This window comes from Pogoniulus pusillus, chromosome 1, assembly GCF_015220805.1.
Source record: "Pogoniulus pusillus isolate bPogPus1 chromosome 1, bPogPus1.pri, whole genome shotgun sequence".
In the NCBI taxonomy this organism is placed as follows: Eukaryota; Metazoa; Chordata; class Aves; order Piciformes; family Lybiidae; genus Pogoniulus; species Pogoniulus pusillus.
The window spans coordinates 1,870,600-1,898,025 of record NC_087264.1 but is presented as its reverse complement, the minus strand read 5'-3'; the positions used below and the strand labels follow the sequence as shown (position 1 = coordinate 1,898,025).

Genomic DNA, 27,426 nt, shown 5'->3' with positions numbered 1-27,426 from the left:
CTCATTAAAGCTCTTCAAGCTAGCTCATTAAACAAAGGTCTCTAATGCACAACCATTTAATAGCTTCAATTAAATACCTATTTCCAAAGCTGTCTTTTAGCATTTTACCAAGTAGCAAAGAACTTCCTTTGCATTTTGACTTTCATTTCACTTTAACAAGCAAGCTGCAGGTAGCAGCAATGAGACTGGCTGCCTTGTGGTTGCCCTATGCCATCACTTACCCTTGGTGTGCAGTAAACTCTTTTGTCTCTATTCTCTCAAAAGCTAGTGCCTTACTGCCAGCATTTTAACCCAGATTACACCATCTGGGGGGGCTGGATTCAATCTTCAGTGGTCCCTTCCACACTCCACCATTCTGTGAACCAAGCAATTTAGGGAGAACATGCAGGAGGGGCAAACCAAAACCATCAAGCTTATTTCACATGCAGACTCAACTGCATGTAATGAAGACTTTTCAGCTGTCAGAGCAGGCTTGAGGTACCATAAATGTTCAGAGAGGTGCCCAGAGGTACTGACTGGCTTTGGGTCTCCATTCACACAGCACTGTATCAGCTGCTTTCTGACCCTCTACTCTGCTCTGCTGAGACCCCACCTGGAGTCCTGCATCCAGCTCTGGAGCCCCTGGGACAAGAGGGATGTGGAGATGCTGGAGAGTGTCCAGAGCAGGGCCAGGAGGATGCTCAGAGGCTGCAGCAGCTCTGCTGTGAGCACACCCTGAAAGAGTTGGGGCTGTGCAGGCTGGAGCAGAGGAGGCTCCCAGGGGACCTTCTTGTGGCCTTCCAACATCTGAAGGGGGCTACAAAAAAGCTGGGGAGGGACTTTTGAGGCTGTGAGGGAGTGCCAGGAGTGGGGGGCATGGAGCAAAGCTGGAGGTGGGGAGAGTGAGGCTGGAGGTGAGGAGGAAGTTGTTGAGCAGGAGAGTGGTGAGAGGCTGGACTGGGTTGCCCAGGGAGGTGGTTGAGGCCCCATGGCTGGAGGTGTTTCAGGCCAGGCTGGCTGAGGCTGTGGGCAGCCTGCTCTAGGGTAGGGTGTCCCTGGGCATGGCAGGGAGGTTGGAAGTAGATGATCCTTATGGTCCTTTCCAACTCTGATTCTGTGGTAAGCAACAGCCTCTCCCCAAAGAACTCTTCAGTCTGTGCCACCAAGACAAAAAAACAAAGGAAGGGAGAGTTACAACAGACCAGGCACAGCAGACATGACCAGCAGAGCTGGATTTGCTCATTGCCCAGCTCCTGAGCTGCTGGCCCACACTGCCTGAAGTATGCAAGATATTGTGCCACAGCAGAACAGCTCACTGACCCTGCCAGCCCAGACTGAGGGGCTAAGGAACACAGGTGTCATGCAGTAGACCATGTAGAGGAGAAATTGAGTGGGATGCAAGGTTTCAGGCATCAGTACAAGACAAATACACACTGCTGGCTGCCAGGGACACAGTTATGAAATGGTTTTGTATGGTAGCTGCTGTTACAGAGCAGAACAGGACAGATGGAGCTTTTATGCCACCTGCTAGAGTCTTTCCACGTAGGCAGCCAGCAAACAGCTGCAGGTACACTGCAAGCTCATGAGGGCTCTTCACTAGCAGAAATATTCCCCACCTAATCCAGGTACCACTCTCACCTTTTCCCACACTCATTTTATTCCCCTTCTCTCAGAATCTGTTTAATACCAGTGAGACACTGCAGAGTGCCAGTAACATCTGAAATCTCCTCAGTACTGCCTGGACTCATCTGGATATCCACTGCAGCTGATCTGTGCTCTGTCATTTTGAAAAGCTTGCCTTAAAAACCACAGTTTTCATTCAGATGAGCTACTCCAGTGTATTACTGCCAGCTCAGTTTTAATGCTGGCTGAGCTGGTCCTGACACACATAGAAAAGTCTGTGGCCCATAAAATGGCCCCTCAAGAAGGGCAATGAAGCCATCAGGAAAAGCACAAGAATCATATCACAGAATCAAGCAGGTTGGAAGAGAGCTCCAAACTCATCCAGCCCAACCTAGCACCCAGCCCTGGCCAAGCAACCAGACCATGGCACTAAGTGCCCCAGCCAGCCTTGGCTTCAACACCTCCAGCCACAGAGACTCCACCACCTCCCTGGGCAGCCCATTCCAATGCCAATCACTCTCTCTTGCAACAACTTCCTAACAACATCCAGCCTAGACCTGCCCTGGCACAGCTTGAGGCTGTGTCCCATTCTTCTGCTGCTGCTTGCCTGGCAGCAGAGCCCAACCCCACCTGGCTACAGCCTCCCTGCAGGCAACTGCAGGCAGCAATGAGCTCTGCCCTGAGCCTCCTCTGCTGCAGGCTGCACACCCCCAGCTCCCTCAGCCTCTCCTCACAGGGCTCTGCTCCAGGACCCTCCTCAGCCTTGCTGCCCTTCTCCAAACACCTTCCAGCACCTCAACATCTCTCTTGAATGGAGAGGCCCAGAACTGGACACAGCACTCAAGAGCTGGCCTGAGCAGTGCTGAGCACAGGGGCAGAAGAACCTCCCTTGTCCTGCTGCCCACACTGCTCCTGAGCCAGCCCAGGATGCCATTGCCTCTGCTGCCCACCTGGGCACACTGCTGCCTCAGCTTCAGCTACTATCTACCAGCATCCCCTGGTCCCTTTCCTCCTGGCTGCTCTCAGCCACTCTGTCCCCAGCCTGTAGCACTGCTTGGGGTTGCTGTGGCCAAAGTGTAGAACCCTGCACTTGGCCTTGTTCCATCTCATCCCCTTGGCCTCTGCCCACCCATCCAGCCTGGCCAGGTCCCTCTGCAGGGCTCTCCTACCCTCCAACAGCTCCACAGCTGCTCCTAGCTTGCTGTCATCTGCAAACTCACTGATGCTGGACTCAATCCCCTGGTCCAGGTTATCAATAAAGATATTGAACAGGACAGGGCCCAGCACTGATCCTTGGGGAACACCCATAGAAGACATCCTAGGTGCCCCATCAGTATGTTTCCTCCAACCTTTGTAACCCACAGAATCCCTGCACAACTTGGACTCAAATCCCAGTCTGACCAGGGCCCACAAACTCATTTGGACCCTGATGACCTGACCAAAGTACAAAGGAAACAGAGACCAACACTGGCTACTCCAGGAGCAATCCACCAGCCATCCAGGAGCAATCCACCAGCCAACAACTTCTTGATGGCTACTGCAGTAGTTCTGAGAGGCTAACAAGGTGGCTTTAGAGTCATGCTCTGCCCAGAGACACAATGGCACTTATTGTTAAAATCAATGAATAGGCAAAGTAGAAGCACACTGAGCCAAGAAACAGCATCTTGGCAGAGCATGGGGGATGATGAACAGTAAATGCCTTGACAGCAGAGAGGAGCAGTTTGTGTTGGAGCAACAGCCAACTAACAAAAGGACAACAAGAGAGGAACGTGGTCAAAGCTACCAGCTGAGAAAACTGCAGCCTTGCTTGGGGTAGATGACTGCAGCAGTTCCAGACAGGACCTGCAATAGCAGCAGTTCCATTCCATGAGAGGTGCAGCAGGTGGGAAGCAGCTCTAAGTGCTTCTTTCCACGTATCAGCCACCAAACACCCCTCTGTACATTAAGCCTGTGCTTTACAGTGATTTCTTTTGCACAGTCTGCTATGAGGTTTCTCTAGATGCCCTTTTCTTATCAGAGCAAGCACTTCTAGGACTCCACATTTTTGTAACCTGACATCAGAACGCACACAGCAAACATCTAATGACTTCTTTAAGGCAGTGAAAGTTCTGACAGGTTGAGAGCAAAGCAGTCCAGTTCTGGGCCCCTCAATTCAAGAGAGATGTTGAGGTGCTGGAACGTGACCAGAGAAGGCCAAGAAAGCTGGGGAGGGGCCTGGAGCAGAGCCCTGTGAGGAGAGGCTGAGGGAGCTGGGGGTGTGCAGCCTGCAGCAGAGGAGGCTCAGGGCAGAGCTCATTGCTGTCTGCAGCTGCCTGCAGGGAGGCTGTAGCCAGGTGGGGTTGGGCTCTGCTGCCAGGCACCCAGCAACAGAACAGTCTCAAGCTGTGCCAGGGGAGGTCCAGGCTGGATGTTAGGAGGGAGTTGTTGTCAGAGAGAGTGATTGGCATTGGAATGGGCTGCCCAGGGAGGTGGTGGAGTTGCTGTGGCTGGAGGTGTTGAAGCCAAGCCTGGCTGGGGCACTTAGTGCCATGGTCTGGTTGATTGGCCAGGGCTGGGTGCTAGGTTGGACTGGCTGAGCTTGGAGGTCTCCTCCAACCTGTTTGATTCTATGATTCTATATGTGAGCTACTCTGTTGCCCTCAGCAATCTTTAGCAGAGGAATGCAGGGATGGGAGGAGGAAAACCAGAGCATTGCTGCCAGAAGAAAAACAGGGCTGGGGGGGGGAAATCATTAGCTCATAAAAAGGAAAAGGTTAGAAGGGGAGCTTGGCTCCAGAGATCAGGCAGAACAGTTGTGAGAACAGTAAGCCTTGCTCAGCTTACTCCGAGTCAGCACATTACTCCTCAAGAGTGATTGTTTGGAGCCAAGAGCTCAGAAACATTCACAGTATCATCCCATCCATGTTGAGTGGTACCAGGTGCTCCTGAAACTCAACAGTATCTCAGGCTAACAACCTTTCCTACCTGGAATTTTTCACTTCTCCAATTAGAAGATATTTTTCCACATGCTTCTTTTGTAAAGGAAGAGAAACTACAGAGGGCAAAAAGGCTGAACAGTCAGGTTATTAACAGTCTGTTTTCTCACCATTATCAACCTTCTGCCTCTTTGCAGAGACTTTCTTCTTTCCTGATACATTTTCTTGCTTTATCTCCTGGTGGAGCACCACTGGGACTTGCTTTTTGGCAGGAGATACAACAGAATCAGGCTTACTATCTTGATCATCTGTAACAGACAATTAAGACAATATGCTCTTCTGTACATTCTCACCATCACTTTTGAAGCAGTAAGCCTGCAATAACTGAAGTCCACTCACAGAACAGAGAAACCCAAGTATTTTAAACCAGAGCATGTAAGCTACCCATACACACACTCAGCAACACCTACACCTCCCACGTCAGGTGAAACCCCAAAGCAATAGGAAGGTTTAGCAGAATCAAGAGCCACAGCACCCAGTGTTTTGACAGACAGAACTCTTATTTGCAAGCAGAACATATGGCAATGCAAGTAACAGTTGAACAACTCCAATCCAGGTTTCCCTGGGACAGAGCAGACAGCACATGGTACCCACAGGAGTTTCTCGTTGGCAGCAACTATTTCAGTCCCCACTCCACGAAACCACTTTGAGTTCCACACACACACACACACACCCCCAACAGCTACTGGGACTGTGAGAAGCAGAAAATAAGTGTTTCACATTAGGGAGCTCTTCTTTTTTAACTGTGTTTCTAGTGAGACTTTTTATTACTGTTTTGGACAGCCTGCACTAGGTAAGATCCTTGTCAAGAGCTGACACACACAGCACAGGGGCAGAGTGTTAGCTCCTGCAATCGATGATAAGAGTTAGCTGTGGCTGCCCTCAGAGCAGTGATACAGACCACATTGAACCATGCCACAGAGATTTTTGGGGAACAGCCCCAAACAAGATTTGACACATTTTTTGAGGGGTTGGTAGTGAGTGGGTCTTTTGTCTCCCTTTTTTCAGAGAAGAAGAGAAATCCACCAGACCAAGCAGCAATGTCATGCACTTTCCTCGCTCCCTCCAGCAAACCTGTTCTGGCTGCAGCTCCAAAGGGTGATCTGCCAATACCTCTGTTCTCACTGAATTTCTGAAACTGAGCATTGGTATTCCTTTAAAGTTTCTATTCCTAAGCAGACAACCACACTGAGACATGTCAGCAGCTGCTGAGGGTGTAGCCAGAACAGTCACAACTGGACTACAGTTCTCAGTCTCTTCTAGATGGATGTTTCAGCTACAAAAGCTGGATGGGCTTCCCTTTAGAATCATAGCATCAACCAGCTTGGAAGAGACCACCAAGATCATCCAATCCAAACTAGCACCCAGCCCTGTCCAACAGCATCAGTTCCATTCCATTAGAGAGGTGTAGCAGGTAGGAAGCAGCTCTAAGTGCTTCCTTCCATGAATCAGCCACCAAACACCCCTTTGTACATGAAGCCTGTGCTTCAACAGAGCTTTATTCTGCACAGTCTGCTATGAGGTTTCTCAGCAGGTTTGCTGCCCACACCAAGCTGTGTGGTGCAGCAGCCAGGCTGGAGGGCAGGGATCCATCCAGAGGCACCTGGACAGGTGCAGAGCACAAGCCAAGCTCAGGAGGGTCAATTAGTCCTGCAGCTGGGTCAAGGTAATCCCCAAGCACAACTCCAGGCTGGGCAGTGAGTGGCTGGAGAACAGCCCTGAGGAGAGGGACCTGGGGATGCTGCTGGAGGAGAAGCTCAGCAGGAGCCAGCAGTGTGCACTTGCAGCCCAGAGAGCCAAGCAGAGCTTGGGCTGCAGCAGCAGAAGTGTGGCCAGCAGGGCCAGGGAGGGGATTCTCCCCCTCTGCTGTGCTCTGCTGAGACCCCACCTGGAGTCCTGCATCCAGCTCTGGAGCCCCTGGGACAAGAGGGCTGTGGAGATGCTGGAGAGTGTCCAGAGCAGGGCCAGGAGGATGCTCAGAGGCTGCAGCAGCTCTGCTGTGAGCACAGACTGAAAGAGTTGGGGCTGTGCAGGCTGGAGCAGAGGAGGCTCCCAGGTGACCTTCTTGTGGCCTTCCAGGATCTGAAGAGGGCTACAAGAAAGCTGGGGAGGGACTTTTGAGGCTGTGAGGGAGTGCCAGGAGTGGGGGGAATGGAGCAAAGCTGGAGGTGGGGAGAGTGAGGCTGGAGGTGAGGAGGAAGTTGTTGAGCAGGAGAGTGGTGAGAGGCTGGAGTGGGTTGCCCAGGGAGGTGGTTGAGGCCCCATGGCTGGAGGTGTTTGAGGCCAGGCTGGCTGAGGCTGTGTGCAGCCTGCTCTAGGGTAGGGTGTCCCTGGGCATGGCAGGGGGGCTGGAAGTGGCTGATCCTTGTGGTCCCTTCCAACCCTGACTGACTCTCTGATTCTAGATGCCCTTTTCTTATCAGAGCAAGCACTTCTAGGACTCACATTTTTGTAACCTGACATCAGAATGCAGACAGCAAACATCTAGTGACTTCTTTAAGGTAATGAAAACCCTGACAGGTTGAGAGCAGAGTAGCCAAACCACAGAGCCAAGCAGAGATGTGAGCTACTCTGTTGCCCTCAACAATCTTTAGCAGAAGAATGCAGGGATGGGAGGAGGAAAACCAGAGCATTGCTGCGAGACCAAAAACAGGGCGGGGGAAAAAGCATTAGCTCATAAAAAGGAAAAGGTTAGAAGGGGAGCTTGGCTCCAGAGCCCAGGCAGAACAGTTGTGAGAGAGACTCTGTGGCCTTGCAGGAAGCAGAACACGGCTGTGGCGTTCTGTGCAAGAAGCATACACAACGTCAGATACCCATTCCATTTTTCTGCTTCTTCTGCCCAGGCTTCTTCTTAGATGGTGCTGATTCAGATGGTGGAGTGGGCTGTTTTGTAACAGGGACTGGTTCTACTTTCTTGCCTGAAGACTTGGAGCCTTCTGAATCCTTAGTTACATGATCATCCTGAACAGCCTTATGCTTCTTCTCCTTCTTCTTCCTCTCTCTAACGCCGCTGGCTGCTTCTGTGCCGCTCGAGGGAGCAGGAGTGACAGGCTCCTCGTCGGTGCTCAGGGCATCAGAGAGCTTAAAGTCCCGAGGGGTGCTCTCAGAGTCAGACTCGTGGATGTTCCCATTCTGAGCTTCTTTCTTCTTCTTCTTCTTCTCTGTTTTCTTTTTATCAGCCTTGGTAGGCGGAAACTTTAGGTCCCGTTTCTGTTTGGCAAGGACGTCATCATACAGAGTCTCTTTCATGAAGAGCCAGAAGAAGAGGAAGATGACTGTGATCACCACAGAAGGAATCAGGACGATGAAGTAGGTAGACTCATAGAACTCCATTGTGCTTCTCTCAGCTGAGCTTTAAAAAACCTACAAGGGGAAAAGAAAAGAAAACAAAAAAAGAATCAGGTTTGGAACAGCTTTTCCCTTGATATTATTCCTGTCACCAAGCAGAGAAGAAGCTTTGCCATTGTTTTAGAGGAACCCTAAATCACAGGCTCACAGGGCTGGAAGGGACTCGAGGAGATCATCCAGCCCAACTCCCCTGCCAGAGCAGGGCCATATAACCCAGCTCAGGGCACAGAGGAACACATCCAGACAGGCCTGGAAAGGCTTCACAGGAGGAGACCCCACAGCCTCTCTGGGCAACCTGTGCCAGGGCTCAGGGCACACAGGAACACATCCAGACAGGCCTGGAAAGGCTCCACAGAAGGAGACTCTACAACCTCTCTGGGCAGCCTGTGCCAGGGCTCTGGGACCCTTACAGGAAAGAAGTTCCCCCTTGTATTGAGCTGGAACCTGCTGTGCTGCAGCTTACATCCATTGCTGCTTGTCCTATCCCAGGCAGCAGTGAGCAGAGCCTGTCCCCCCCTCCTGACCCCCAGCCCTCAGTGAGTTATGAACATTGATTAAATCCCCTCTGAGTCTTCTCTTCTCCAGACTAAGCAGCCTCAGATCCCTCAGCTTCTCCTCACCAGGCAGTGCCCTCCAGCCCCCTCATCATCCTTGTAGCCCTCTGCTGGATCCTCTCCAGCAGATCCCTGTCCCTCTTCAACTGGGGAGCCCAAACCTGCTGGGAAGCTGAACTTTGTTCAACTGGGGCAGGCTGGTTACTATGGGACTTTCAGGCAGTTTCTCTGCCACAAGCTTTTAATAACATTACTAAACTAAATCACTCAAGGCATTACTCAACCAAGTGCCTCAAAGTTGTTTGCCTGCATAGGAAGGGACAGGACTGATGATCCTGAAAGAAAACTCTTCTCTTTCCTAACCTTTCATCATCATCATTTTCCCTCCCAAGGGAAATTCCATCAAGTGAAAGCTTTTTATTTCAGAAATACATGGGACAGTACTTTCAGGGGCTATGCATTAAGGACCAGTACATGCAAAGCAACATTACTGGGGGGGGGGGGGGGGGGGTGTTCATAAATAACCTATAATGAATTAAGCTGAATTTCCACTTCCTTTTATTCCCAGAATTATGACAGCTTCAGAAATTGAATGAGGGGAAGAAGGGTGAGAGCCCTACATTTTTCTCATAGAATCAACCAGGCTGGAAGAGAGCTCCAAGCTCAGCCAGTCCAACCTAGCACCCAGCCCTGCCCAAGCAACCAGACCATGGCACCAGGTGCCTCATCCAGTCTTTTCTTGAACACCTCCAGGATGGTGACTCCACCACCTCCCTGGGCAGCCCATTCCAATGCCAATCACTCTGACACCAACTTCCTAACAACATCCAGCCTAGACCTGGGAAAAGAAAACAGGAGTGCCTGCTGAGGGCACAAGGAATAAAGCCCTATGTGCAGGCTGCATGGTGCAGGGAGAGGCCAGGCCAGGCAGCCCTTGCTTCTGGGCAGATGGAATTACTCTTTAAACACCTGCTAGTACTACATTAAGGTTGTTTTACCTCAGCCCCAGGCTGTGCTGGAAGCTCTGTTGTAAACTGCCCTGCCATTCTCCCAGATGGGCAAGAGCAGCCTGGCTCTGGTTCAAAAGGACAGAGCTGTTAGCAGTAACGATTTCTGCACTGAAAGGAGTTAGTGTGATTGTCTATTTGCACAGTGGCTTGAGCAGCACAGGAAGTACAGAGTGGGAACTCTAATTTGGCCATTAAGATATCCAAATAAAAGACTAACACTTGCAACACACTAATTAGTCACCAGTTGTCTTAATATTAAGTCTTCTCCAAGTTTGTATTTGTTTTCTGTGTGCACTCAGCTCACCAAATAGGCTTGGGCTTGAAATGACAACCAGCACAGAAAGTTTCAGAAGGGCTGAGGAGAGTGGAATCATCACAGAATTAAGCAGGCTGGAAGAGAGCTCCAAGCTCAGCCAGCCCTGGCCAAGCAACCAGACCATAGCACTAAGTGCCCCAGCCAGGCTTGGCTTCAACACCTCCAGCCACACAGACTCCACCACCTCCCTGGGCAGCCCATTCCAATGCCAATCACTCTCTCTGTGAAGAACTTCCTAACAACATCCAGCCTAGACCTGCCCTGGCACAGCTTCAGGCTGTGTCCCCTTGTTCTGTTGCTGCTTGCCTGGCAGCAGAGCCCAACCCCACCTGGCTACAGCCTCCCTGCAGGCAGCTGCAGGCAGCAATGAGCTCTGCCCTGAGCCTCCTCTGCTGCAGGCTGCACACCCCCAGCTCCCTCAGCCTCTCCTCACAGGGCTCTGCTCCAGGCCCCTCCCCAGCCTTGCTGCCCTTCTCCAAACACCTTCCAGCACCTCAACAGCTCTCTGCAATTCAGGAGCCCAGAACTGGACACAGCACTCAAGGAGTGGCCTGAGCAGTGCTGAGCACAGGGGCAGAAGAACCTCCCTTGTCCTGCTGCCCACACTGCTCCTGAGACAGCCCAGGATGCCATTGGCTCTGCTGCCCACCTGGGCACTGCTGCCTCAGCTTCAGCTCCTCTCTCCCAGCACCCCCAGCTCCCTTTCTGCCTGGCTGCTTTCCAGCCACTCTGGCCCCAGCCTGTAGTGCTGCTTGGGGTTGTTGTGGCCAAAGTGCAGAACCCTGCACTTGGCCTTCTTCAATCTCATCCCATTGGCCATAAAGTTTGTGGGTGGGAGGTAAAAAGCAGAGATGCCTGAAACTAAGCAGGAGCTTTCAAAGTTAGTTACAGCTGCTGATAAAACCAGCTCCCTGCACTAAGGATCTAATATTAGTCATCTCTTAGAGGAAGCAGATCATGAAAGTTTGCCTTAGCCAAAGTCAGTACTGAAAGCTTACAGGAGAGGCTAATCCCCCAAGTAAATATGTAATTAAGCAGACTTCACACAATTAAGTCAACCACTACAACACAGTGCTGCACCAGTTACAATACCCAACCATCAAAGATCACTGCTATGCAAGCACACAGCTGGCCACAACTTTTTCCCTGCCCGTGGCAGAGGGGTTGGAACTGGCTGATCCTTATGGTCCCTTCCAACTCTGCCTGATTCTGTGATTCTAACTTTACCCAACTGCTCCAGCCAAGCCACGACAACCATACCCTGCAGCTGCCCTTACACATTTCCCAGCACCTGGCATCAGGTGCTCAGCTCAACTCACACGCTCCACAGAACAAAGGTTGCAAAGGTTCGAGACATTAAGAGTAAGGAGTCATTATGGTCATTAAGGCAGGGCTAAGCAGAAGAAGAAAATGATTGTTGCTTTAAGAGCAGAGAGGCTAGACTCGTTTAAAAGCTTCAGCTGCTCCAAGAGGAGCCATAAATACATAATTACAGCAGCTAGTCTGAGTGAGAAATATGCACTGGACTAGCTGAGGTCTGCTCTCAGAGATGACCAAGCAATGCCAGCTGTGCCAAGCATCCATCCATCACCCTGCTCTCCCTTCTCCCTGCACTTCCTTCCCTTGTGCAACAGGATCAGCTGCATCCTGTCCTGGACCCAGAGGGCAACCTTGTGACGATCATCACTCAATCACTGCTCACTCACTTATCAGAGCACAGCAGAGTGCGAGCCAAGTGGACACTGCCACCTCAAGTCCAGTGGGGAATTTCACATGGCAGCAGGGCTGGTAAAATAGAAATCCATTAAAAAACAAAAGGAAGAACCCCAAGCCCCACACCAGTAAAAGCCTCAGGATGTAACTCCAGTTCATTAAGCTCCCCCAGGAACAGCAAACACAAGCTCTGCTCTTATGGCAATGCACAAACTGCCCAGCCCAGCATGCACAAGAGCAGTCAAAAAATCACTTCTCTAAGGACACCATATGCAGAATGACAAGATGACATCCTTCATCAGCCACCCCTTGCCAAGACATCTTTACTAAGTGACATCCTTGCCATGGGGTAAACTGGCAACAACCCCAAGCAGCACTACAGGCTGGGGACAGAGTGGCTGGAAAGCAGCCAGGAGGAAAGGGACCTGGAAGTGCTGGTACATAGTAGCTGAAGATGAGGCAGCAGTGCCCAGGTGGGCAGCAGAGCCAATGGCATCCTGGGCTGTCTCAGGAGCAGTGTGGGCAGCAGGACAAGGGAGGTTCTTCTGCCCCTGTGCTCAGCACTGCTCAGGCCACACTTTGAGTGCTGTGTCCAGTTCTGGGCTCCTGAATTGCAAAGAGATGTTGAGGTGCTGGAAGGTGTTTGGAGAAGGGCAGCAAGGCTGGGGAGGGGCCTGGAACACAGCCCTGTGAGGAGAGGCTGAGGGAGCTGGGGGTGTGCAGCCTGCAGCAGAGGAGGCTCAGGGCAGAGCTCATTGCTGTCTGCAGCTGCCTGCAGGGAAGCTGTAGCTAGGTGGGGTTGGGCTCTGCTGCCAGACAACCAGCAATAGAACATGGGGACACAGTCTCAAGCTGTGCCAGGGCAGGTCTAGGCTGGATGTTGTTAGGAAATTGTTGTCAGAGAGAGTGATTGGCATTGGAATGGGCTGCCCAGGGAGGTGGTGGAGTCTGTGTGGCTGGAGGTGTTGAAGCCAAGCCTGGGTGAGGCACTTAGTGCCATGGTCTGGTTAACTGGCTAGGGCTGGGTGCTAGGTTGGGCTGGCTGAGCTTGGAGGTCTCTTCCAACCTGGTTGATTCTATGTGGTTTCCAGTTGCCCTCTGACAATCTGCAGTTACTACAGAAGTTACTTCATTCCCACTTACACTTCTGGGTTACATTGAAGGGCAGAAGTCACCTATATGGAAAAAAACCAAACTCCTGTCATATAAAGAAGGTCCTTTTATTAAACCAGGAAAAAGAAACACTACATTAACTTTAAAATGCTACCACATTCCAGCTTACTTGCTCCTCGGGATTTACTTTGACCATTCCTCCCATTGCTGTTAGCTATGGAAGCATAAGCTCCTCTGACAGAACTGCTACCTCTTGCCCAGAGAAGTGCTGCCAAGGAGACTTATCACTCACAGCTCTCCCTAGGACAACTTTCCAGGGCGGGTACACCAGCTCTGCCCACTCAAAGCTGCACTCCCTAGGCAAGGCACACCCAGCAGAAATCACACATACACACCCCCTTGCTACTGCCAACAGCAGGCACAGCAACTACAGCTACACTTAGAATCAGAGAATCAGGCACAATTGGAAGGGACCACAAGGAGCAGTCAGTTCCAACCCCCCTGCCATGCCCAGGGACACCCTACCCTAGAGCAGGCTGCACACAGCCTCAGCCAGCCTGGCCTCAAACACCTCCAGCCATGGGGCCTCAACCACCTCCCTGGGCAACCCAGTCCAGGTTGTCATCACTCTGATGCTCAACAACTCCCTCCTCACATCCAGCCTGAACCTCCCCACCTCCAGCTTTGCTCCTAGCACAGCATCTACAGGTACAGTACTGACAGCCAGATTAGCTCCAGCTGAAACGTGGCAGGAGAGAGCAAGCCAGTGATAAGCACAGTCCAATGCCAAGCAATTCTGCTGGCTGGGGTTTTTAACATCTAAACAGGGACTCAAACCTCCTGTGTTTGTGAAGGTTGTGTCTGACAGAGCAAATAGAATCACAGAATCAGCCAGGCTGGAAGAGAGCTCCAAGCTCAGCCAGCCCAACCTAGCACCCAGCCCTGCCCAACCAACCAGACCATGGCACTAAGTGCCTCAACCAGGCTTGGCTTCAACACCTCCAGGGACACAGACTCCACCACCTCCCGGGGCAGCCCATTCCAGTGCCAATCACTCTCTTTGTGAAGAACTTCCTCCTAACATCCAGCCTAGACCTTTCCTGGCACAACTTGAGCCTGTGCCCCCTTGTTGTATTGCTACCCTCGGGCTACTCCAGGACACTTAAAACAAGGTATCTGGTTAAATACTCCCCTTTCCTCCCTGTCTGATATTTATCCTGCTCTTTATCCATCCCATTCCTCAGAGCCCAGCGCCCGTGCCAGGCTCCCCACTTGCAGCAGTGCTCCATCAATTCAAGAGCTCACAGCATCCCTTCAGTCACTCTGAGAAAGGGCAACAAGCCACATCTGTCCCAGCCCGCACACAGACTCCCTTACTGTTCCCACCCTGCCTTTAACAAAAGAATTGCACTTTTGTTCCCTTCCCCAGCGCCTGTGCCACAGGAAAGAAAAAATCCCTGTTTCTGAACTCCAGAGCAGTGTGGCTGCTTGCACCTGACTGTCTCAGCCAGTGAAGGCTGCCCTGGGTTTGGTAACACACCCTTTGCTTTCTGCACTTCAACCTCACATAGAAACATAGAATCAGCCAGGTTGGAAGGGACCTCCAAGATTAGACAGTCCAACTTAGCACCCAGCCCTATCCAGTCAACCAGACCATGGCACTAAGTGCCCCAGCCAGGCTTGGCTTCAACACCTCCAGCCACAGCCACTCCACCACCTCCCTGGGCAGCCCATTCCAATGCCAATCACTCTCTCTGACAACAACTTCCTAACAACATCCAGCCCATACTTCCCCCGGCATAACTTGAGGCTGTGTCCCCTTCTTCTGTTGCTGCTTGCATGGCAGCAGAGCCCAACCCCACCTGGCTACAGCCTCCCTGCAGGCAGCTGCAGGCAGCAATGAGCTCTGCCCTGAGCCTCCTCTGCTGCAGGCTGCACACCCCCAGCTCCCTCAGCCTCTCCTCACAGGGCTCTGCTCCAGGCCTCTCCCCAGCCTTGCTGCCCTTCTCCAAACACCTTCCAGCATCTCAACATCTCTCTGCAGTGGAGGAGCCCAGAACTGGACACAGCACTCAAGGTGTGTCCTGAGCAGTGCTGAGCACAGGGGCAGAAGAACCTCCCTTCTAACTCCTATCAATCATTGATTCTGTGATCATTCCACCCTAACAAGGCATTTAATCAACCAGGTTGGAGGAGACCTCCAAGCTCAGCCAGCCCAACCCAGCACCCAGCCCTGCCCAACCAACCAGACCATGGCATTAAGTGCCCCAGCCAGGCTTGGCTTCAACACCTCCAGCCACACAGACTCCACCACCTCCCTGGGCAGCCCATTCCAGTGCCAATCACTCTCTCTATGAAGAACTTCTTCCCAACATCCAGCCTAGACCTCCCTCAGCACAACGTGAGACGTTTAACCTCATTTCACAGGATATTCATTCAGTTTAGGTGCAGGGGATTAACTTACTGGAGAAAACAGAACTAAATTACAGCTCCATCTGGCTAATGAGTCACTCACAGCTCAGCCCCAGCACGTTAGAAGCACAGCTTCTGGAAATTCTTGAGTCCTGAGATGCACATAACCTCCAGGGATTTCTGCCTCTTTGAAAAACTGGCATTAAAGAGAGGGAAATAAAACTACCTTGGTGCCTTTTTGTTTAATACTAAGCAGTTTAAGACATACCATACACAGTTTAGCTAAGGCAACAGCTTCTTTAACTGGGGTATTTGCCCTGGGATTTTCTCAAGCTGGCAAGCAGGCTGAAAGCAAAGCCTCCTATCCAGCAGTCACCAGGAACACAGGAAGAAGTCTCAGAGGAGAATCTGGGTTCAGTAAATTCCTGAAATAGATTTTCCCCCCTCTTTATCCACACATCATTGGCAACACACTATCAGTCAGCTGCAAAGGGGATCCTTTTGCAGACAGCTTCATTCCCAAGCTCACCCTCTCCTAGAGCTCTTTCAAGAGGGGATGCCTAGCACCTTAAGGCAGCAACTAAATCCAGATGGGCCACAGGTAAACTGTCAAATTAAACGAGATGTTTGGCCACCCCACAAGTATTCCTCACCCACACAGTGCAAGCCACCAGCTCTCTGTGACTCTGTTCATGAATATTAACTATAGCACTGCAGAGCTCAACTGTAGAAAGGAGGGTTGCAGGGATTCATGGGATGGTTTAGGCTGGAAATGCTGTGAAGATCCTCTAGTTCCAACCCACCTGCCACGGGCAAGGACACCTTACACTAGACCAAGTTGCTCAGGGCCTCATCCAACCTGGACTTGAACACTTCTAGGGAGTGGGCACCCACAACCATCCTGGGCAACCTGTTCCACAGTCTCACCACCTTGCTGTAAAGAATTTCTTCCTGACCTCCATTCCACATCTCCCTTCTTCCAGCTTCAATCCATTCCTCCTCGTCCTATCACTGCAAGCCCTTGTAAGAAGTCCTGCCCCATATTTATGGTAAGCCTTCTTCAGGTACTCAAAAGGCTACTCTAAGTTCTCCCCAGAACCTTCTGTTCTCCAGGCTGAACTGCCCCAGCTTTCACAACCCATCCCCATAGGTGAGATGCTCCAGTCTTCTGATCACCTCCAGGCTGCTCATTTAACATGAGCACTGCTACAGGAGAAGAAAAATTGCAGTTAGAAGTTAGGTTGATTTGGTTTAAGTTTTTTAAGCAGCCCTATATCTCACTGAGAAAACAAGACTTGGCCTTCACACCCAAGGATGAGACACCAAAGACAGCAGAGCTTCTGTGCTGTAACAGTTGGAGGCTAAGAGTGAAAGCAGAGCTGTCAAGCAGGCAGGGATTTCAGTCCATCAAACTGGCTCCGAGTTGGTTAACACCTTGCTAACTTCAGCAGGTGAGCAATAACAGGGTGAAGGAGGTCCTGACAATAACTCAGCATCCTCCTTGGTCATCCCACTCAAGTGGTAGTCATTCCCAAAACCCATACTGCCCAGAGAACAGCAGTGAAGAGCTGACTACACCTGAACACTGTTTCTAAGACAGGAAACAAAGATCTCATGTACCAATCTCACCTGCCACTTACGTAGGGGAGAATGCACAGCTCCCAGTAGGATCACACAATCTTCTCACAGGTCACTTGGAAACAGATACCAAGCACCTACCATCTGGAACAGCTGAAGGTCTAAATGGCCCAGCCAGTTCCAGCCTAGATGGCAAAAATTTAACCTACTTTTTCATTCTCTTTCAACTCTACTTTCAGATCCCTATTTTCCATGTTCTGTTTACAGAAATCCTCTCTCTCAAAATGAAGATGGGCAGGCAGCAGAAAGCAGTTCAAGCTCCAAGTTCCTGTCATTTAAATACTTGCCCTGAAAGCATGATGTGTGCAGACACTCAAAATTCCAGGCTGAGCCATTCACCTATTCAAGTTGCTCCTCCTGGGGAAGGAGACCTGTCGGAGTGATGCTCAGCAGCGCCTGACACCCCCTACAAACTGCTAACAGCAAGAGGAGAATGAGACTCCTCAATAAATCTTGCACTTCTTCACTTGATTACCCTGATACAATTAAGTCATTTGCAGAGCACAATCTCAGGGCTCCAAATGCCCTCTAGGTAAATATTTTCCATTCCAAACATGCCGCTGTCTGTACCATCTGTTGGGCTCTGCCTGCTCCCGGCTGCTTCACGTTAGTTAACACAGACACACTCCTTACACTTCAGAGCAAAGTAGCTTTGCTTCAACAAAAGCCTTGACTTCCAGGGGGGGTTTCATACGGCTGGAGAGCCAAGAGCTGACAAAAGACAGCAGCACAACCTGGCTACAGGATGTTTCCACCACTCTCTGGCAGATGATCTTGCTACTGTCCGAATGCCAGCAGCGGTGGGCAGTTGGGTAGCTCCCCTGTGCCAGCAGTATGCAGGAGATCTCCACCTCCGTCCACCATCCAGGCAGGTTCAGACAAGATAAAGCAGGGCAGGGCTGACTGCCTGAAACCACCTGGGCTGCAGGATAAAGCCTGGAGCTGGAATTAGCATCACTGAAAGCTGAACGAGGAACTTCAGATGTATGCAGGGCACAGCGCGAAGAACAGGCTGGGAAAATCACAGTGCCTTCCTGCCCAGCAGCATCCCCAGCTACCCCAAAACTGCATGGATCTGCTCAAACCAGCATCCCAAGGCTCACAGAGCACTGGCACAGGCTCCCCAGAGAAGCTGTGGAGTCTCCTTCACTGAGGGCTTTCCAGGCCTGTCTGGATGTGTTCCTGTGTGACCTGAGCTGGACTGTGTGCTCCTGCTCTGGCAGAGTGGTTGGACTCCATCATCTCCTTGGGTCCCTCCCAACCCCTAACATCCTATGAGCCTGTGAACCCAGAGCATGCAAAGCATGAGCACAGAGACACTGACACCAGAAATCACACGGCCAGCAGGACTAAGGAAGTGATCATCTCCCTCTGCTCAGCACTGGTGAGCCTGCCCTTTAAAGAGTGTTCAGGTTTGGGCCCTTCCCTACAAGAAGGACATTGAGGTGCTGAAGCACATCCAGAGAAGGACAAGAGAAGCTGGTGAAAGCTCTAGAGAACAGGTCTTGTGAGAAGTGTGGCTGTCCAGCCTGCAGAAAAAGGACTTTGAGGGAAAAACCTTCTTGCTCTTCACAACCTGTAGCCAGATGAGTGTCAGCCTCTTCTCACAAACAACAGGACAAGATGAAATGGCCTCAAGTTGTACCAGGGGAGGTTTAGGTTGGACATTAGGAAAGCTTTCTTCATAGAAGGAGTTGTCAAGCCCTGGAACAGGCTGCCCAGGTAAGTGACCCCCATCTTGGAGCAACTTACAAGACATGTAGATGCAATGCCAAGGGACATGTTTTAATGGTGGAATTGCCAGTGCTGGGTTTATGGTTGGACTAGATGACCCTCAAGGTCCTTTCCAACATAAACAATGCCAGGATTCTGTATTTGTTAGGAATTAAAAAACTTAGGAAACTAAAGTTTCTCTTCATTCAAGAGAAACAAGGATCATAGAATCAACCAGGCTGGAAGAGAGCTCCAAGCTCAGCCAGCCCAACCTAGCACCCAGCCCTGGCCAACCAACCAGACCATGGCACTAAGTGCCCCAGCCAGGCTTGGCTTCAACACCTCCAGCCACACAGACTCCACCACCTCCCTGGGCAGCCCATTCCAATGCCAATCACTCTCTCTGACAACAACTTCCTAACAACATCCAGCCTAGACCTGCCCTGGCACAACTCCAGACTGTGTCCCCTTCTTCTGGTGCTGCTTGCCTGGCAGCAGAGCCCAACCCCACCTGGCTACAGCCTCCCTGCAGGCAGCTGCAGGCAGCAATGAGCTCTGCCCTGAGCCTCCTCTGCTGCAGGCTGCACACCCCCAGCTCCCTCAGCCTCTCCTCACAGGGCTCTGCTCCAGGCCCCTCCCCAGCCTTGCTGCCCTTCTCCAAACACCTTCCAGCACCTCAACATCTCTCTTGAACTGAGCAGCCCAGAACTGGACACAGCACTCAAGGGGTGGCCTGAGCAGTGCTGAGCACAGGGGCACAAGAACCTCCCTTGTCCTGCTGCCCACACTGCTCCTGAGCCAGCCCAGGATGCCATTGGCTCTGCTGCCCACCTGGGCACTGCTGCCTCAGCTTCAGCTCCTCTCTCCCAGCACCCCCACGTCCCTCTCTGCCTGGCTGCTCTCAGCCACTCTGGCCCCAGCCTGTAGAGCTGCTTGGAGTTGTTGTGGCCAAAGTGCAGAACCCTGCACTTGGCCTTGTTCAGTCTCATCCCATTGGCCTCTGCCCACCCATCCAGCCTGGCCAGGTCCCTCTGCAGGGCTCTGCTACCCTCCCACAGCTCCACAGCTTCTCCTAGCTTGGTGCCATCTGCAAACTTACTGATGCTGTACTCAATCCCCTGCTCCAGATCACCAATGAAGATGCAGAACAGATCTGAGATTTGCCCCTCAATCACCACTCACTTCTATGCGTGGGAACTGGGAAGCTTCCAAATAGGAAGGCAAAAGAAAAGTTCACTGTTTTCTCAAGGAGCAGTAAAACCAAAACTAAAAGTTGAACTCTGTTAAGGTGAGGAAAGATGTCAGCACAGATGCTCAGAAATGCACTGCCCCAGCAAGCTGGGCAGCAATCAAGTCTATTTTCTTCTCTGAAGTTGCCAGTCAAAACCAGCAAACACAGGCAGGAAGGCAGCTGTACCTCTAGAAATGAATTCAGTTTCCATCTCTAATAGTCTTAGTGTCCCAGCAACCAATCAGCCTTGCAGTACTAACACCCTTCCAATATCTGAAAGGAGCCTACAGGAGAGCTGGAAATGGACTTCTTACAAAGGCACAGAGTGCCAGGATGAAAGGTGATGGCTTCAAACTGCAAGAAACTTGATTTAGAGGAGACATCAGGAAGAAACTCCTGTCAATGAGGGTAGTGAGGCACTGGAACAGGTTGCCCAGAGAAGGCACAGAGGCTCCAAACCTTCATGTGCTCAGAGCCAGGTTGGATGGGGCTCTGAGAACTCTGGTGTAGCAGGTGTCCCTGCCCACAGCAGTGAGGGTGGAACCAGATGATCTTGAAAGGTCCCTTCCAGCCCAAAGAATGCTCTAACTAAAGACAACCTCTCCTATTTCTTAGTACCACATTCGCCAGCTGCGTTGCGACAGAGGCTTCACAGGTGTGCTAGAGGTGTAACAATACACTGCAATAAACTCAACATCAATTCATTTGTTAGTTCTGCCTCTGCAGGTAGTACTAGAACATGGGGTACATACTAGAGACACAAAGCTAGCAGATGAATGGCCAAAGCTCAGCTCAGATCCCAGTCTGAGCAGCAGTTCCACACATAACAGCTTTGGAGCATCAAGGGGGCTCCTGCAATGTAAACCCACCCAGCAGCAGGAGTCAGGTATGGATCTAAGAGGCAGGACCCTTGGGCCTGCCAAGTAGAAGCTGGGGTTCTTTAGCCTGGAGAAGAGCAGGCTCAGGGCAGAGCTCATTGGTGTCTACAACTCCCTGCAGGGAGGCTGTAGCCAGGTGGAGTTGGGCTCTGCTGCCAGGCAAGCAGCAACAGAACAAGGGGACACAGCCTGAAGCTGTGCCAGGGCAGGTCTAGGCTGGATGTTGTTAGGAAGTTCTTCACAGAGAGAGTGATTGGCATTGGAATGGGCTGCCCAGGGAGTCTCTGTGCCTGGAGGTATTCAAGAAAAGCCTGGCTGGGGCACTTAGTGCCATGGTCTGGTTAACTGGATGGGGCTGGGTGCTAGGTTGGACTGGCTGAGCTTGGAGGTCTCTTCCAACCTGGCTGATTCTATGAAACACACACAGCCACACCTGAAATCTGTATGTGCCCAGTACCTGGATGGGAGGAAGGAGTCAGCCCATACCTGGTTTGTTATTCCAATTAGCTGTCTCAAAAGTTAACAGAGGTGCAGACAGAGTTGATGTGACAGTCCACAGCAGCTCAGCTTCACCACCCACAAAAGCCATTCACACAAGTTCAAAGGCAGCAGAAACCTCAGCAAAGGCCTTCCAACATCTGTTGTGGTCTACTGCATAAATACATATTCACAGTGTAATCTTCACCTCAGATGCACAGAAAGGCTCACAGCTCAGCTGCTGCCCTCTGAAGCCAGGCACTGGCCCTGATGCTGAGTACTGCACAGCCCAGCTGGGTCTCAGAATCATCATAGAATGGTTTGGGTTGAAAGGGACCTTTAAATGTCATGTAGTCAAACCCACCTGCAGTTAGCAGGGACATCTTCAACTACAACAGGTTGCTCAGAGCCCCAAACCACCTCACCTGGAATGTTTCCAGGAATCTATTGCCTCTCTGGGCAACTTGGGCCATTGTCTCACCCCTCTCAGCATATAAAAACCTCCCCCTCTCTCTAAACTAAGAAAGGAAGCTTCAGACTAAAGGCACCACTGCTTGTCCTGTCTCAACAGCTCCTTGCTTAGGGTTTTGCCATGGCTGTCAGCTAGCACAGCAGCCTTTGCTAGGGCATGAGGCTTTCTCAGTACCAGTACAACTCTGCAAATCCTTCACCTGGGGTCACAAAGCATCATCCTGCCACCCACCTTGGCCCCTGCTGACATAACCACATGCAGTGTCATTCCCAAAGCTGGCCCTGCCAACACAAGGTCAGGTGAAGTGTCTCAGCTGTGAGGGTGCTAAGCTACCTTGCTCCACCACAGCATAATCCTTTTGTGACACAGGAATAGGCTGCACTAACACAAGAAAATTTATTCTGAGACTTCTGCACCTACTCTTGCCATGCTCTACTACTTTTAGCTTGATGAAAACAGGCTCCTCAGCACCCACAGCAATTACACACTTGAATCCCCTCTGGTCACAAATGAGACACAGCCTCGAGTGCCAAGTTGGGGGGAGGGAGGAAGGAGGAACAAAACCACAAACCACCCAACCAGCAACCTCTTGAGACTCGATTTGGGGCTGTTACAGCCTTTTCATGTCTGTAAATCCAATTCAGTCTCGGCAAGCATGAAAGAATAGAGGACAACAGGTATAACCTGCAGCTTCTCAGCACTCAAATTCCTCCCATACAAGAATCTGCAAAGAAATAACAGCTGGAATGAAACCTTTCTGCACTTGCAGTCTGGAGGGCCAAGCAGAGCCTGGGCTGCAGCAGGAGAAGTGTGGGCACCAGGGCCAGGGAGGGGATTCTCCCCCTCTGCTCTGCTCTGCTGAGACACCACCTGGAGTCCTGCATCCAGTTCTGGAGCCCCTGGGACAAGAGGGCTGTGGAGATGCTGGAGAGTGTCCAGAGCAGGGCCAGGAGGATGCTCAGAGGCTGCAGCAGCTCTGCTGTGAGCACAGACTGAAAGAATTGGGGATGTGCAGGCTGGAGCAGAGGAGGCTCCCAGGGGACCTTCTTGTGGCCTTCCAGGAGCTGAAGGGGGCTACAAAAAAGCTGGGGAGGGACTTTTGAGGCTGTGAGGGAGTGCCAGGACTGGAGGGAATGGAGCAAAGCTGGAGGTGGGGAGAGTGAGGCTGGAGGTGAGGAGGAAGTTCCTGAGCATGAGAGTGGTGAGAGGCTGGACTGGGTTGCCCAGGGAGGTGGTTGAGGCCCCATGGCTGGAGGTGTTTGAGGCCAGGCTGGCTGAGGCTGTGTGCAGCCTGCTCTAGGGTAGGGTGTCCCTGGGCATGGCAGGGGGGCTGGAAGTGGCTGATCCTTGTGGTCCCTTCCAACCCTGCCTGATTTTGAGAGTCTTTTCTCAGTGTGTATGATAAATATAACAACCTAAATATACACTCCTGTATTATGCATTCTTGCTTATTTTTTTATAGCAAGTGTAAAATAAGAGGAGAGTGGAACAAAAGGGAAAGCCTTCAATGCAGCTTGCTATTTTTTTCTGCCCTAGCAAATCGCTGTGAAAGCATGAATGGCATCTGAGCACCGGGAGCCTGATGCTCATTAACACAACACACACAGAGAGCCACAGGTTGTTACATAGAGGAGCTGCATATAGGCAAGGGAAAGACCCAAGTGCATCATCTGCCACAAGCTGTCCTCCGCTTCGATAGTGGAGCAAAGCAGATGTCCTCAGTGGCAGAGCAACAGGAAAACCACAAGAGATTGCTAAGAAGGATGGCATTTTGGTCAGGGGAGGGATTTCTGAGCTTGGCACACACCCACAGAGAGGTCTGTCTTAGTTTATTGCTTGATTCTCCTAACTTCTACTCAACTTTGTCCATAAGCATGTTCACACAATCAACCAGGTTGGAAGAGACCTCCAAGGTCATCCAGTCCAAGCTCTGACAGATGTTTTGTCCATGCAAAGCAAGCACAGTCTACTGAAGAGAGGGCAGAAATCACAGCAGAACACAAACACAGCTACTCTGACAGTATCTCTCTCCCCATCCCTCCTCCACCTCCCACCCGTGGTCATTCACCTTCTGCAAGATGCCATGAAACACACTGGTGACAGCATCCCTGCCCATCTCAGCTCATTTATTAGTCACACAATCATAGAATCAACAAAGTTGGAAGAGAGCTCCAAGCTCATCCAGGCCAACCTAGCACCCAGCCCTGCCCAGTCAACCAGACCATGGCACTAAGTGCCCCAGCCAGGCTTGGCTTCAACACCTCCAGCCACACAGACTCCACCACCTCCCTGGGCAGCCCATTCCAGTGCCAATCACTCTCTCTGACAACAACTTCCTAACAACATCCAGCCTAGACCTCCCCCAGGGTCAGGCATCTTACTCTACTCACTTGAATTTCTCCAGGCACACAAAAAGGTTTTCAACCTACCCCTCCTGTGGATCTCCAGCCTGCCAACTGGTAATGCTTGCCTCCACATTTCTTGCCAAAGCAGCAGCCATGCAGATGCAAAACTCATTCAGCCTTGAAGTGTTAGCAAGTCACTTAGAGCAGTGTTTAAGCAGGGACATGTATCTGAACTTGCTAACCTTTGTACCTCCACACCCCAACAGCGCAGAGACTGCCAAAACCACCCTACAAATGAGTCAAGTAACAACTTCTAAGAGTCCCACTGCTGCTTCCACCAACTTTCCACCCACACTGAATGAGGTCTTGCAATAACTCACATGGGCACAGAGGTGATGGCACAAGAGGAAGAAAATAATCATAGAATCAGTCAGGGTTGGAAGGGACCACAAGGATCAGCCAGTTCCATCCACCCTGCCATGGGCAAGGACACCCTACCCTAGATAAGGTTAGCCATAGCCTCATCCAGTCTGGCCTCAACCACCTCCCTGGGCAACCCATTCCAGCCTCATTCCATGAGCTCAACAACTTCCTCCTCACCTCCAGGCTCAATCTCCCCACCTCCAGCTTTGCTCCATTCCCCTCAGTCATGACACTACCTCAAATGTCAAAATAAGCATGGCCATTTAGGCATTTTCCCACACCAACATATCACTCAAGTTTTCCTGCAAGAAGAGATTAAATGCACAGCAGAAGTCTCAATCTGGTTCACACTAATATTTTTGTAAGGCAAAGACATTAACCAGGCAGCAAAGAGATTCTCAGCATGAACACCACAGAAGTGACTTGATTTTAAACGTGTATGTAATGAATGAGAACAGAAATCTTCTGCCAAAGACAGGTGTTAACCCAGAAGAACCTATTTAGCTTCAGACTCTTGAACCAGACAAGATTTTAGGGGAGCACAGGCCCAGAGTCCTTTACTCTGTTGCAAAAGGAACAAAGAAAGAGGAAATGACTAACCAAAGCAGCAGCACATTAATATCTTTTGGTATGTGGAAAGGGAAAATTGTGGTGGGTATTTTTAACATTCCCAACAGGAGAAGGCACTGCTGTACGTGTGCCAGCAGCCACAGAGGCTCAGCAGCTCCCAGGAAGGGAAAACAAGAGAAGTGCAGTTGTGTCCAGAAGAGGAGTGCTGCATTCTCCCTTCCCCAGCAGGAGCTCTGCTGGCAGCCCAGCACACAAGGGCTGACAGGGTCTTTGCCTAAGAGGCCTGGGAAGGAGGCACAGCTGGGGCAAACAGCAATGTCTCAGTGATAACAGGTGCACTTTGACTTGAACTGCAGGAGAAACTCAGCCTGGAGATGTGCTCTGGAGGGAAAAGGTGAGAGTGTTTCTTGGAGCGCTGCCACCAGCAAGTGCTCCTACAAGTCTCATGGCCACCCAAGTCTGCTAGAGCAAGGGATGCCCTCACCCAAAGGCTGGTGAGAAAGAGGAAGAGAAGTCTCTCTCCACTCCAGGTGACACCCACTAAGTCACAGCTCGCCCACTTGCCACAAAGCACAACCCCATCCTGCAGCTCCCCAAGCTTAATTCCTCTCCATCACCTGCATATGCTGACAGAACACTACACCTTCACATCTTTCCTTGCAGATACTTGGCACCCACCCAGGCCAAGCCACTGATGTCCCAGTACAAATGGATTTCATAGCTGGTTCTTAAATCCATGCTTCTCCTGCCAGCTGCATCCATGGGGAGCTCTTCGGGGCAGCCACAGTAACATAGCAACAGGGCAGAAGCTTGAAGGACTGCTATGGCAAACCCAAAACTTAGAGCTTCCAGACCCCTTCCTAAGAGAGATCAAAACCAATCAATCCAGGAACAGCCCATGAGAGTTATTTGTGCAGTGGGATGGCACAGCACAAAAGCATTGCTCACTCAGTAAGAGAGGAGCTGGACCACTGCCTGTCTGTCCAGCCACAATTGTTCCTGCTCTTCATAATTAAGGGCTACAATTCACCCTTTTTCCAATGCCAAACCCCAGAAGACTCATTGTAACCAAATATCTTCTAAAGATTGACTGGGAAGCTCCTGCTGAACCAACTGTAACCACCCTGATCTAACTGCAGTCCCTCTGGCTCCAACACTTGAATGCAGAAAAACTAACATTTAGCCTTCTTGCTGAGGGCTCTGCAATCAGCCACCCTGCACACAAGTGGCAGCCTGAAGCTGAAGCAGGTCTTTACTCTGGAATTGCAAAATGACAACCCTGGTCATTCCATCACCAAGATTCTCCCATTATTTCTGTTCACTGTGCTGTTCCACACAACTAACACAAAGAGACAGGACCACTGGCAGGGAAAAACAGCCAAGTGCTTCGTTAACCTCTCAGTGACTCAATGATCCCATTGTTAAACAGCGGTGGACAAAAGGAGAAGTCGACAGCAGACAGATGCTCTCATCTGCTGGAATTCCTAGAGGAGAATGCAATTGACCTGCACTGGAAATAAGCTGCAAGTTAAAGGGGGGGTGGTTAATTTGAAGGGAAATCAAAACTCTTGAAAGTGACTGTGAATCATCTCAGATCTAGATGCTTTCATGTGGTTTCTTCTAACTACCTGAACATTTAAGATAGTATTTACCGCCCATATTGTGCATGGGGCTTGGCCTCTTCTGCCAGGCAACCAGCACTAGAACAGGGGGACACAGTCTCAAGTTGTGCCAGGGGAGGTCTAGGCTGGATGTTAGGAGGAAGTTGTTGGCAGAGAGAGTGAGTGGCATTGGAATGGGCTGCCCAGGGAGGTGGTGGAGGAATCATCCCTGGAGGTGTTCAAGAAAAGCCTGGATGAGGCACTTGGTGCCATGGTCTGGTTGACAGGATGGGGCTGGGTGCTAGGTTGGACTGGCTGAGCTTGGAGGTCTCTTCCAACCTGGTTGATTCTATGATTCTAAGTAGTTGAGAGATTTCAGTTTTCTCTACAGAGAAGGAAAGTGGTGATTACTGCATAAAATTACTCTAAGTGTGGCACAGACCCAGCTAAATGAGAGCATCAGAAAGCAGCATTTGAAACACGATTGCTGTGCCCCCATTATCAGGCTAAGTCTTAATTCTACAGCTGGAAAAGGGAGATGAAATCAACAGGCAGGATTTCTCTCCCTTCTCACCACATACATATAGGGGAGATGGAAAAAAATCCATCAGTTGAAGTTTACAGAAGGGTAATAAGTTTTCATACATGCCAGGAGTTCAGAAGTATCCAACATGAAGATTTCTAGAAGAGCCACTTCAGCCTAGACTAGACAACAGGAGGAATGCAGACTCAGCTTAGAGAAGTCAAAGTTTCTGTAAGCTGACTGGGGCATGATGAACAGAAACCAGTGCCATGCACAACTACTAAACTAGAACTCAGGAAATCAGAGCAGCTTGAGCCTCCCCAGGCAGGAACCTGCCTCCTTTTCAGCCTACACAGAAACACTGGAAAATCCAAACAGCCGGGAATTACTTGCTCCCCTTGCCTCCCTCAGCTGCTCCCAAGCTAACAGGGGCCATACCCAACCTGGCAGGGTGGGGTTCAAGTCAAAGGACAATGCTGGCACAAGAAGAAGTGGGCAATAATAGGCCACAT

General features: G+C 51.0%; 1 protein-coding gene across 14 annotated transcripts in view; it reads right to left on the bottom strand.

The window, feature by feature from the left end:
- The window catches only part of KTN1 (kinectin 1), a 118,824-nt gene that overhangs the window by 78,151 nt on the left and 13,247 nt on the right, over positions 1 to 27,426 (bottom strand). For 13 of the 14 annotated variants that reach the window (XM_064147949.1, XM_064148299.1, XM_064148262.1 and 10 more), the window contains exons 2-3: positions 7,391 to 7,940; positions 4,688 to 4,825 (exon numbers count right to left, since the gene is read on the bottom strand). In XM_064147949.1, coding sequence (XP_064004019.1) covers positions 4,688 to 4,825; positions 7,391 to 7,910 — 658 coding nt within the window. In that variant the 5' untranslated portion in view covers positions 7,911 to 7,940. The remainder of the gene's footprint in view (positions 1 to 4,687; positions 4,826 to 7,390; positions 7,941 to 27,426) is intronic. The other variant, XM_064148416.1, reaches the window with a different exon arrangement.